This window comes from Bos javanicus, chromosome 19, assembly GCF_032452875.1.
Source record: "Bos javanicus breed banteng chromosome 19, ARS-OSU_banteng_1.0, whole genome shotgun sequence".
In the NCBI taxonomy this organism is placed as follows: Eukaryota; Metazoa; Chordata; class Mammalia; order Artiodactyla; family Bovidae; genus Bos; species Bos javanicus.
Genome location: NC_083886.1, coordinates 53,610,045 through 53,622,436, shown reverse-complemented (window position 1 = coordinate 53,622,436; position 12,392 = coordinate 53,610,045). Strand labels below are relative to the sequence as shown.

At 46.0% G+C, this 12,392-nt stretch overlaps 1 protein-coding gene across 5 annotated transcripts in view; it reads left to right on the top strand.

Moving 5' to 3' along the window:
• Positions 1-8,777, top strand: part of LOC133232779 (E3 ubiquitin-protein ligase RNF213-like) — a 120,286-nt gene extending 111,509 nt beyond the window's left edge. For all 5 annotated transcript variants that reach the window (XM_061392629.1, XM_061392628.1, XM_061392626.1 and 2 more), the window contains 9 exons: positions 684-816; positions 1,124-1,207; positions 1,617-1,797; positions 2,075-2,276; positions 3,317-3,394; positions 4,266-4,460; positions 4,901-4,990; positions 5,082-5,260; positions 6,830-8,777. In XM_061392629.1, the coding sequence (XP_061248613.1) occupies positions 684-816; positions 1,124-1,207; positions 1,617-1,797; positions 2,075-2,276; positions 3,317-3,394; positions 4,266-4,460; positions 4,901-4,990; positions 5,082-5,260; positions 6,830-6,983 (1,296 nt within the window). In that variant the 3' untranslated portion in view covers positions 6,984-8,777. The remainder of the gene's footprint in view (positions 1-683; positions 817-1,123; positions 1,208-1,616; positions 1,798-2,074; positions 2,277-3,316; positions 3,395-4,265; positions 4,461-4,900; positions 4,991-5,081; positions 5,261-6,829) is intronic.
• Positions 8,778-12,392: the final 3,615 nt, after the last annotated feature.

Sequence of the window (12,392 nt, the reverse complement as noted above, 5' to 3'; positions counted from 1 at the left end):
GGAGCAGAGCTGTAACGTGTGCATCATACCTTTCAGAGCCAGAAGTACACACTCGTCCTAACTTGAATCCATTTGAATTTTTATTTTCTAAAATACATTTTCTAATCATTCCTTCCATGCACCAGTACTTGCAGTCTAGGAAGAAGTAAGATGATGCAGAAATTTTGGTGGGTCATTTAATGAAAATGGATTCCCGGTGGGAAGGCCGTTGTGCTAACACTGTGATCTGTCACTGGTGTGCTCAGGCAGGTCCGTTACACTGAAGAAGCTAAGGTCCTAGGTCTTCAGAATGACACTGGATCATCTCTAAGCATCATTGCCTACATGCTTCGTCTTCTTGCTCTCAGCAGTGCCTCTCCACACCCAGCCCATCTCGGGCGCAAGAGGCTGTATTCTTTCATCAGCTTCTGGCCAACACATTTGCTGTGTCGGCCCTACAGTTTTGCTTCTCGACCCTTAGAGTGTAGAACACTGGCCAACACATTGTAAGCAGTCACTAAGTACTTGCTGAAGGAAGGGAAAGGTACTTGCCTTTCACCATTCTCAAGTACTATGTGTTACGTAAAATGGCACATTGACCGTATTAAACTACAAATACATGGCCCGAGCCAGCCCCAAAGTCTGTTTCCCAGGAAAATTATCTAGGTACACTAAAGTGTTCCTGGTGGTCTTCCCTTCTCTAGGAGGCAGAACTGAGACTGGTGAAATTCTTGCCCGAGATTTTGGCCCTGCAAAGGAATCTAGTGAAACGATTCCAGAACGTTTCAGAAGCTGAATACAGATCCATCCAAAGTTTCATTAGCAGTCATGATTCAGGTAAGGCTCTGCTCCCACAGAGCATCAGGACTACCAGTTCAGGGCTAATGTGTGTTCTGTACCCTAAGCTTGTAGCATGAAGCAGTGGGTGCTGTGAATGCCCGGGACATTAGAGGCTTCTGCTGTATCAGTCCAGAATCTCCCTCTCTCTCTCTGGTTCCTTAAACTCAGCTTTAGTTTAAACAGCATTTAGAGTGTGTTGGTGATGATATGAAGGTGGGGGTCAAAGAGCAAGTAGTTCTGTTGGTTTGACCTAGATGGGAGTAGGTGTTATCTTGCAGTTCTTAAAAAGTGTTTTGTTTGTTAGATGGGCTGAAAAAGTTAACCCGCAGTAGAATCACTATCTTTCTGTCAACATGGAACAAGCTGAGGCGATCGCTGGAGACCAATGGTAAGTCAACTCCCCTTTAATACTAAACATCACAGGAGCACCTCTCTGAAGGCCTGTTCTCTCCAGCCTAACTCTGCCCTGTTCCGTGTGTGCACAGCACCATGCTGTGTGTCTCTAATGCTGGATCTGTGGACTCTTGGTGAGGGTGTCTGAGATGAGTGCATAATATTTCAGAAAGAGCAACCCCTCAGTCCTCTTGAGTCTATAAATTCGGTATCAAAAAGCAGCTGAGACTATTTGAAACTTGTCAGCACGTAAAAGAGATGTGGGAGATAGAAGCAGTCTTGGTTCCCAGCTCTGTTCTGTTGAGGGGGCTTCTGCATTGCCTCCCTTCCCACCGTGGTAGGCTCCTAGTCCTGAGGCTATGAAAGAAACAGCAGGGAGGTGACTGCCCCTCTGTCGTTTAAAGGTGAGATCAAGCTGCCTAAAGACTACTGCAGCTCCGACCTGGATCTGGACACTGACTTGGAAGTCATCCTGCCTCGCCGCAAGGGCCGGGGCCTCTGCTCCACCGCCTTAGTCAGCTACTTGATTAACTTGCACAATGAAATTGTCTATGCGGTAGAGAAGTTCTCCAAAGAAGACAACAGGTAAGCACGCAAGCCGACAGCAGGGGACGCTCTTTCAGCACAGGAAGTCGTTTCTGGGGGGAACAAACAGGGAAATAGGGTCACGAGACCTAGAGACAGCAAGCCAGGCTTCAGGTCCTTCTTAAACAGAAACCCCTTCAGCTACACTCACAAGTGTCACAGATTTGCATGTTCCTTCACCTGCACAGCCTATGGCAACATCAGACAGGAGCTGGCTCTGCACGGACAGGCCACGTGCACCTCACTGGGACCCTAAGCTCTGTCTGTCTGTCCCCAGCTACTCCGTCGATGCCTCTGAGATTGCCGACCTGCACGTCATCAGCTATGAAGTAGAGCGGGACCTGATTCCACTGATTCTCTCCAACTGCCAGTACCAAGTGGAGCAGGGCGGGGAGACCCTGCAGGAGTTTGACCTGGAGAAGATCCAGCGCCAGATCATCAGCCGCTTCCTTCAGGGCAAGCCTAGGCTGACCCTCAAGGCAAGGCTGACCTGCTGTATTGATGTGGCCCACGTGTCCATGGTCCACATGTCTGTGGTCTGTGTGTCTGTTTTGCAAAAGTTGCCTCAAGTGTGGCTTTGATCACAGCGATTTCAGAATGAGGAGGGATCCTCTGGACCCTTCGTCCACACTCCCAGTATCTGTGACCACACCTGCATTCAGGGCCAACGGCTCTGCAGAGTCGTCTGTGCATCCAATCCACACCTCAGTACCCCAAGGGTGACTGCAGATCTCAATGGACTTAGTCCAGATTTCTCTGCCGTAGTTAATGGCACCACCAGCCACCCACACTGAACCTCATTGTTTTTCCCCTTTTCCTTTAGTCTGAAAACACAGTCTGTCATCTCTACCATCAGGCGCCTTCATTTCACCAACCAGCCTGCTGCTCTAGTTCAAAGCATCTGTCCTTAAGCTCCACTGCTGCAGTAGCTCCCAACCAGTCCCTGTCTTCAGGCTCTTTAGGCCACATTTCTAACATCCAGAAATGCATCTCTCCATCCACTTCCCTGCATTGAATCCCATGACTGCACAGGCTAGATCACTCTCCCTTCCCTGAATGCAGCCTGCACTGTGCTTGTTGCTTCCAGGTCCAGTCAAAGGTGTGGTACTTCGTTCTGTTTATGCTTCCTCCCTGCCTGCAGTTAGGCGGCGAACTGTTCGAGCTCAAGCCTAATTCATTCTGCTCTGTCAGCTGAGTGCCCCTCGCTCACGGTCTGTGCTCAGTGTGTCAGCACCATGCCCTTGAGACCTGCCTGCACTGGTGGCTCGAGGGCCACAGAATACTATGTGACAGTGTCTGCTTGGCCATGGCGGGTAGGCTGGGCTCCTCACTGTGTCCCTGTTTCCATAGCTTCCAGGATAAACACACACATCATGAGGCAACAAGGAGCTGCCTGCTTTGCCGGGTGATGCACTGAAATCCCTGGGACTACCACTGAGTCTCAGCTCAGGCATATATTGTCATCTGATGGAAACCTCCACAGTGGATTCCATTTCCAGTCTTTTTCTTTCCCCTTTAGGGATTACCCACTCTGGTATACAGACGGGACTGGAACTATGAGCATCTCTTCATGGACATCAAGAACAAAATGCCACAGGTGATGATCAACCTTATTTGCATGTGCCTCCGTCTTACCAGAGTGTTTCCGCCCATGTTAGGACTCTTCCGCCTTTACTCGGGGCATTTGCTGTGAGCACCAAAGAATTTCAGGGCCTCCCTCTGTTCTGAGCGCCATGATTCTTCTAGGGGGCACACAGGACCAGCAGAAGTTTTTTTATTTTTCAAGTATTTCTTTATTTGGGCTGCCTCGGGTCTTAGTTGCAGCGTGCGGGACCATCACCATGTCATGAGGGAGCTTTCACTGTGGTGCACAGACTCACTAGCTGTGGCACACGAGATCCTGAGTGTACGTAGTCAGTAGTTGTAGCAGGCAGGCTTAGTTGCTCCGTGGCATGTGGGATCTTAGTTCCCTAACCACGGGTAAAACCCGCATCCCCTGCATGGCAAGGAGGGTTCTTAACCACCAGGGAAGTCCCAGCAGACGTTTTCTCGTTCAGTATAAACAGATTGAAATTTTGTGCTTGTAGTTTTTTAGTAATGCTGTCATGACTGTGTATGCTGAGACAAAAGGTCCAGAGAACTTACTTATTCCTGCTTTTCTTTTTTTTTTTTTTTCCTGCTTTTCTGATTTATGCATGTTGTGTGAGTTTGTGGGGGCTATCTATCTGTGTATGTGTGTGTCCATATTCATATCCTCACAAAGTTGATTTGAGCATTCAACAAGTTCATCTCTCTTTCTGTAATATATCTGAATATTGCTACGCTTAAGAAGCACCAAGTGCAGACTACTGCTGTTTTTAGAGAGCCTGTCCCATTCCGTGGCCTTGGCAGTGAAGAAGATAAGACTCTTGCAGGGTAGGTGCACAGCATGCCCCAACTGTGGACCCATCCTGCTTTTGACTTCCTAGAGTCCCCTCCCCAACGCGGCCATCACTGCCCTCAGAGGACAACTGCAGTCCTACAGTGACGCCTGTGAAGCTCTGTCTGCCATAGAAGTCACATTGGGATTTCTGAGCACAGCTGGCGGGGATCCAGACATGCATTTAAATGTGTATATCCAAGACATGCTGAAGATGGGCGATCTGACCTCACTGGTTTCAAAGGTAGGTCTCGTGTCTGGCCTCTTCCAAAGGAAATTAGCATTGTCCCCTCCATCGTCTCTCCACTTCCTACTGGGATACCACCCCCTAGGGAGTAGGGTTGGTATCTACTATCTAGGCAGCCCCTGAAAAGGAGGGGAGGCGAAAATACCTCGTTCCCCAGCCAGTCTACAGTGTAAACAGAACACATTGACAGGAGATGCAGAGATGTACTCGGAATGTACAGATTTTGGAAGCACAAGTCTGCTGTGGTGTGCATGCAGACTGGTGCTGCTGCTGGACCCCAAGATGCTGCACTGGGAGAGGGCTTTCAGAGACATTTCAGAGTTGAGGCAGGAAATTAGTGGACGAAGCAGAGGTGGCCTCCATAGTAAAGGAGGTGGAATCAGTGCAGGGCCAAATGAAAACAGGGCCTCATATTCAAGAGTTCTCTTCTCTTTCAGGCCTTAAACAGATGCAAGTTAAAACATACCATCGCCCTCTGGCAGTTCCTCTCTGCCCACAAGTCTGAACAGCTACTTCGCCTGGGAAAGGTGAGTTTGGCCTCTTCCGTCCACCTGGACTCAGGGAGCCGCACATTCCCTTTCCAGGCTTCATGTATCATTTGTTCTTATTTCATTCCAGAAGCCATTTGGGGAAATTGATTCAAGGTACAAAGCTGATCTCAGCCCTGAAAATGCTAAGCTGCTCAACACCTTCCTAAATCAGATTGGCCTGGATGCTTTCCTCCTGGAGCTTCACGAAATGATGATCTTGAAGCTAAAGAACCCCAAGATTGCAGAGAGTTTCAACCCTGAGTGGAGGTACGGGCTTGCAAGCCTGCCAAGCGAGGCACACATACAACATTCTGCCATGTCTCCCAAGATTTTCCATAGTCATGGAAATTGTTCTTGTCTCACTGCAGCATTTGGTTTCCTGCTGATTTACCATTGTTGTTCAGTCACTAAGTCGTGTCCAACTCTTTGGCAACCCCATGAATGATAGGCTGCCAGGCTCCTCTGTCCATGGGATGCTCCAGGCAAGATTATTGGAGTGGTTTGTCATTTCCCACTTCCTGACCCAGGGACTGAACCCGCATCTCCTGCATTGCAGGCAGATTGTTTACCCCTGAGCCATCAGGAAAGTCTGATTAACCATTATCAATTGCAAAAGTCATATATTCACATTAATGAGTAGTGGTCTTCCTATGTCAGAGAGATGTGCATTTTAACTTTGATAGAAAAAGCTACACCAATATATAAAGAATACCGAACACTGAATATTATCCATCTTTCATATTTTTAACAATCTAATGGCCAAAAAATGGTATCTCATTTTTGCTTATATTTTCCCATTTACTGGTAAGGCTGAAAATACTTATCAGCCATTCGTGTATCTTCCTCCAAACTGCCTCCTGATTATTTTTCTTTTGGAGTATTTGTATTTTTCTTAATATTTTATCTGGTATGTTACAATTGCTCTATCTCAGTCTTTAATTTTATGAAGCCAAATCTGAGAGAATTTTCCTATGAGGTCTCTAGGAAAATATACCTCTAAGGGTCCTGTCCCAAGGTTATAAAATATTCTCCCGTGTTTTTTCCTTGTGCTTTAATGTGTGGTCTGAGGAAGAGATTTTCACTTTATTGTTTTGCTAAATAGATAAACTCCTGTTTTCCTCACTGACATAGGGCTTCATAATTGCCATTTTCCTCCATTATGCTATGTAGCATATGCCTATTTACATTTGTATTCTTTGAACTTATTTAAGAAATCTTTACTATCCCGGACTTTTTAGTGTAGGAAAAGAATATCTCTTCCTAGAGAATTTATGATCTTTGTTAAACAAATCATGAACTGGACTAGAAGCTTTATTAATGGTGAGGCTTTGTTTTTTGTACAGCAGACATATTACTAGAGTGTTTAGAACCATCTGGCTGGGCCCTTATCAAGGGGAGCTCCTTTCCGTAGAGTATGTGCACTCCAGGATGGGGGCAGCAGGGATGCACTGGAGCCCTGAAGCCAGGATTCCAGCGCCAGGCCAGTGACTCAGCGGCTCAGCTGCATGTGCTCAGTCTGACTCTGTGCGACCCCACGGACTATAGCCCGCCAGGCTCCTCTGTCCATGGAATTCTCCAGGCAAGAATACTGGAGTGGGTTGCCATGCCCTTCTCCAGGGGATCTTCCCAACCCAGGGATTGAACCCAGGTCTCCTGCATTGTAGGCAGATTCTTAACCACTGAGCCAGCAGTTAGTTGTCTTTAAACTGACTCTCAGTATTACCGGCCTTAATGAGCACTTTAGTCCTGTGATGACCTGAAAAACTGACCAGTGATCACATGACTCCTTATGTCACATGACTATTTAATGCTGTCTATTATTCCTTGGTTTTTCAGCCTGAGAGATACACTGGTGAGTTACATGGAGACTAAAGACAGTGAAATTCCTCCTGAAATGGAATCTCAGTTCCCAGAAGAGATACTGCTTTCCAATTGTGTCGCTGTGTGGAAAATGGCTGCTGAACTGAAACGGAATCGACAAATGAGATAGAATTATTTCCTGTCTCTACAGGGAACTTGGGCAGAGAAGGCTCTTCCCTCCTCATGGGCGGGTGCTTAGAAGGAAAGCTGTGGGCACAGCACTAAATTTGAGACCAAGATGTGCTGTGCTGGCTGACAGCGTCTTGAGAGCCAAGCTGTTTCAGGAACATGTGTATATTCAGAAACTTATCTCCTCATATTCGGAATACCATTCATTGGTAGGTGAGAACTGAAGATTACATGGAACTAGAATAAAGCACCATCCTCTAGGAGAGACCAAAAATAGCTTCTCAGCTTCACACATACAAACCTGTGCCCCAGGTGTCCTAGTCTCTTACCACGCGCATACCCAGCACACCAGGCCCTGCTTCCTCAGACTACTGCATGCTGAGAGGGACAGAAAATAAGGTTATTAATTTTTGCCTTCTTTTCTAGTTTATTCTGCAGTCACAAAAGAGAAGCTGGCTTTCTTCCTTCTTCCATTCCTTTAAATTCAGAGAATTGTACAAATACTTCTAGGTCTCCAGGAAGATACAAATACAAGTCAGGCCATTCTGCGAGTGCCTTGATGCCAAACTAGCCAGCCCTCACCCATGCCCACAAATGATTCACTGCCAAATTTCAAGGGTCAGAGCCCCAAGCTTTCATTGTGAAGAGCGCTGGGCCAAGAGTCAAGGACACTGTTAGTGACTTAGTTTCCACATCTACAAAATGAAGGGACTGGATTGAAGGCCAGATTTCCTGCCAGTTCTAGTATTCTAGTAAATTCTAAGTGAAAGTTGATCAGTGTGAAGTTAGATCAAACGCATCGTTCTGGCATTTCTGGGGAAAGTTTTTGCTTCTGTAGGATTCTGATAAATAATAAAGCTCTTAGCATGGTCTTGATTTTCCCAAGTGTATGACTACCTGGTCCTTTCTTTGGGTCTCAGTCAAGGCACAGAAACAGACTCAGAATATACAACCAGGCAAGTTTCTGATAAAGGAAAAAGAGAATAGTCAACGCACCCCAAGCTTGTGCTGCTATTCTCACTGTAAGTGTTGTGTTGTATTTTCAAAATCCACTTGGTGCTTCTGACCTCTCTGGGCTAATTCCTGTTCCTGGGTAGCTCGGCACCTGTTAGCCCTGAGACAAAAGTTGTTTACAAGTCAGAGGCAAATGTCTTTCACACACATTCTGAATAAGATGATGACTCAATCAACTTGAAATTGGGCCCACAGAATGGTGAGAGCTACAAAAATAGAAAATGCTTGCCAAGGACAATGTAGGCTCTTCAGCGCCACTGGAGGGAGCTGCAGAACAATTTGTGCTCCAATTCCATTATTTTGGTTTCTCTTCATTGTGGTTGAGGAAAGGGAGCACAGGGACCTAGGATCTGGTACCATATCCACTTGTAATATAGTAACCTATGTTTATCTAATAATTCTATGCAAAGGCACTCCGCAAGGACATCCGTTTCCTAGATTGTGTGTTTAATGGATGTGGGAGTTGGGGAGTTGCTTGTCCATCATTTCAGTTTGCACTTGGAACTCCTTTGACACCTCAGAATTGGGATGGAGCTGGCCAGCCTGTGAAGACCTCCTTTGGGGGGCAGGGGAGAATTTTTTCCCTGCTGTTATGAAGGGGTTTTTTTTGGGGGGGGGGTGTGATGAAGATATGTTGTTTTGTATGTTATGCTTTCAAAGTGTTAACTGTCATTAGCTAACACTGTCTTGTTGTTTGTACAGAAATATACTGGTCTAGCACAGGCAAATGTAAATTTTGTTATACTTGTCATACCTGTTTCAATAAACTTGCTAAAGAATCCTCTCTGGGAAAGAGACTTTGGGGAATGGTTCCATGTGTTTGTGGAAATGTCCTTGCAGGGATGTCCAAAACATGGAAGGTCTGGACAGAAAACGTGAACTCTGGTTTAGAACGTTAACAGGGTAAACTTCCTCTGGACAAAATGACAGCAGAGCTGACGTGGAGTTTCACACTGCTCCCTGGTTTCCAGGCTCAGGGGCCAAAGCTTCACCCTAGAAGGCTGCCCTCTCACTCCCTGCCTAATAGGATTTTCCGGGAGGATAGCAGAGCTCCAGCCAATGAGGAGGAAGAGCTGACTCTGGCAGGGAGCTGGATTGTGGTTTGGGGAAGCAGCTCCTCAGGAAAAGGAAGTAAAGACACTTGAGAGAGAAACAATAAGGTTCCAGCAGCCCACTTTCATTCAAGTGGCAAAACACTGCTTTAGGGGAAAACTGCATTTTCTCTTCTAAAAAGAAGTGGTTCCTCCAGGAGAGAACCCATGGTCTGGAACCATAGTAAGAGGAGGTGCTGGTTCACAGATGTGCCCCCTGCTGTCCCCTGTCTGTCAAGTCCACCTGCCTTCCGTTCCTCCACAGCTTCCCACTGACCCTGCCTGACCTTCCCCTCCAGCCTACTCATTCTTGTTTCCGGTCATATTCATTTTTCTGGACTTTACATACTACACAATTCCTTCTGCTTTCAGCCCAAACAGAAACAGTCACTAGGATGATGGTGACTTAACCTGAAAAATCTTCACAACTGATCACTGTTTTCTTCCTATGACCTTACTATGTGTGTAAATTATTTACCTTTCACTGGTGTCAGTGGGCCTTAGGAAGCATAACTATGAACAAAGCTAGTGGAGGTGATGGAATTCCAGCTGAGCTGTTTCAAATCCTAAAAGATGATGCTAATAAAGTGCTGCACTCAATATGCCAGCAAATTTGGAAAATTCCACAGTGGCCACAGGACTGGAAAAAGTCAGTTTTCATTCCAATCCCAACAAAAGGCAATGCCAAAGAATGTTCAAACTACCATACAATTGCACTCATTTCACTTGCTAGCAAGGTAATGCTCAAAATGCTTCAAGCTAGCTTCAGCAGGACATGAACTGAGAACTTCCAGATGTATGAGCTGGATTTAGAAAAGGCGAGGAATCAGAGATCAAATTGCCAACATTCATTGGATCATAGAAAATGCAAGGGAATTCCAATAAAACATCTACTTCTGTTTCATTGACTATGTTAAAGCCTTTGACTGTGGATTAAAACAAACTGTAAAAAATTCTTAAAGAGATGGGAATAACAGTCCACCTTACCTGTCTCCTGAGAAACCTGTATGTAGGTCCAAAAGCAAAAGTTAGAACTGGACATGGAACAATGGACTGGTTCAAAATTGGGAGAGGATTATGTCAAGGCTGTATAGTGTCACCCTGCTTAGTTAGCTTATATACAGAGTACATCATGCAAAATGTCAGGCTGGATGAATCACAAGCTGGAATCAAGATTGCCAGGAGAAATATCAGCCACCTCAGATATGCAGATGATACAGCCTTTATGGCAGAAACTGAAGAAAAACTAAAGAGCCTCTTGATGAGAGTGAAAGAGAAGAGTGAAAGAGCTAGCTTAAAACTCAATATTCAAAAGACGAATATCATGGCATCCTGGGGAAAAAGCTGAAAGAGTGACAGATTTTATCTTCTTGGGCTCCAAAGTCACCGTACAAGGTGACTGCAGCCATGAAATTAAAAAGTCGCTTGCTCCTTGGAAGGAAAGCTATGACAAACCTAGACTAAATATTAAAAAGCAGAGACATTATTATGCCAACAAAGGTCCACATAGTCAAAACTATGGTTTTTCCAGTAGTCATGTATGGATGTGAGAGTTGGACCAAAAAGAAGGCTGAGTGCTGAAGAATTGATGGTTTTGAATTGTGGTGCTGGAGAAGGCTCTTGAGAGTCCCTGGGACAGTAAGGAGATCAAACCAGTCAGTCCTAAAGGAAATCAACCCTGAATATTTATTGGAAGGACTGATGCTGAAACTCCAATACTTTTGCCGCCTGATGCGGAAGAGCTGACTCACTGTAAAACACCCTGATGCTGGGAAAGGTTGACGGCAGGAGGAGAAGGGGACAACAGAGGATGAGATGGTTGGATGGCATCACCGACTCAATGGACATGAGTTTGAGCAAACTCCCGGAAATAGTGAAGGACAGGGAAGCCTGGAACACTGCAATCCATGGGGTCACAGAGAGTCAGACATGACTTATTTTAGCGACTAAACAAACTGAGACAGTCATGAGCTATTTCATTTCCTCCCAGGTTCAGGCAATTCCACTTCAGAAACAAACTTCTACTGACAAACAATCACTGTGGAAAAGGGCCTTGCTCAGTAGGTAAAGCTACCCATGTCCAGCCCCACACAGGGCCACTGCTACATCTTTTAATATGTTCTTGCCAAGTATAAGGTCACTGTATCAGCTGGACCTGGAAAGACACTAGATGAGGACATATTAATAGAAGAAGAAAGCCTGAGGCCTTGAGCTGAATAACCATCCATCCATGCCATGATTTGCATTTATATTGCTTTTTGCTTTTTTTAATCCCTCTAGTTATTAATTAGTCCCATGCTCAAATGTTATGAATCCCATTTCCAACTGGAAAAACACCAGGAATGTGCCTTCTCCCAAGAAAGCAAATGCTGACAAGATTCACACCTCATCAGACTGAAGTGTATTCTGAGGACAGCAAGGCTGTGCTTCCTTCTGAGGAGCTGGGATTATTTCAGGAAGCCATCTGGGGCAACAGCAGAGAGAAACTGGAGAGGAAAGGGCCCAGTGGGAGCACATGGACATCACCCCTGTGACTGCATATCCTATAAAGGCCTGCCTTTAACCCTGCTCCCCTTCTTTTATACTGAGACCCACATGGGGTGTCCCACTTTCCCCAGCATTCCCTCCTCATCACCATGCCTGTACCCTGAAGCACATCAGAACCTCCATCCAGACCACTGCTCTCTCCTCAGCACCCAAAAACTGTCTCCGTCTCCACAGGCCAGTGAATGGCTCCGGATTACTGGATCGAAAGCCCTCTGCATCCTGTCTGTAACACAAGGCTGACACAGAGTACAGCCCAGGTGGACCCCAGAGTAATTCTTGGCCCTCCCATTTGCCTGCAGTCTGGCCTCAGGCGAGCCACTTCACCTCTTTACCCCTCAATTTCCCCATCTGTAAAATACAGTGCTGTGGTGAGAAATAAGAGGGTGTGGGTAAATCACAACACAGTGCCTGGTCTGCTGTGAGTGCTCAGGAAACAGTCCTCATCCCCTCTCCCAGCTGAAAACTTACCCACATCTCCAGGCCCATCCGTGGTCAGTGCCATATGAAGCCTTTCCTGAAACTCAGACTCCCGTCCTAGTCTCCTGTATTTTCCTCTTGAGGTTTGTATTCAGATTACTTATCCATATACTTCTCCAAATTCCCCTAGTAGAACATAAACCACTGGTTAAATTGCTGCACCTCAGCCTATCTGGTCACCTTTCAGTACATCAAATATACCAACCTCTTTGCTGTCTCAGCCCTTTACATGTGCTGTTCTCTTTGCCTAAAATGCTCTCTTGTACTCAACCTTCAGGGCT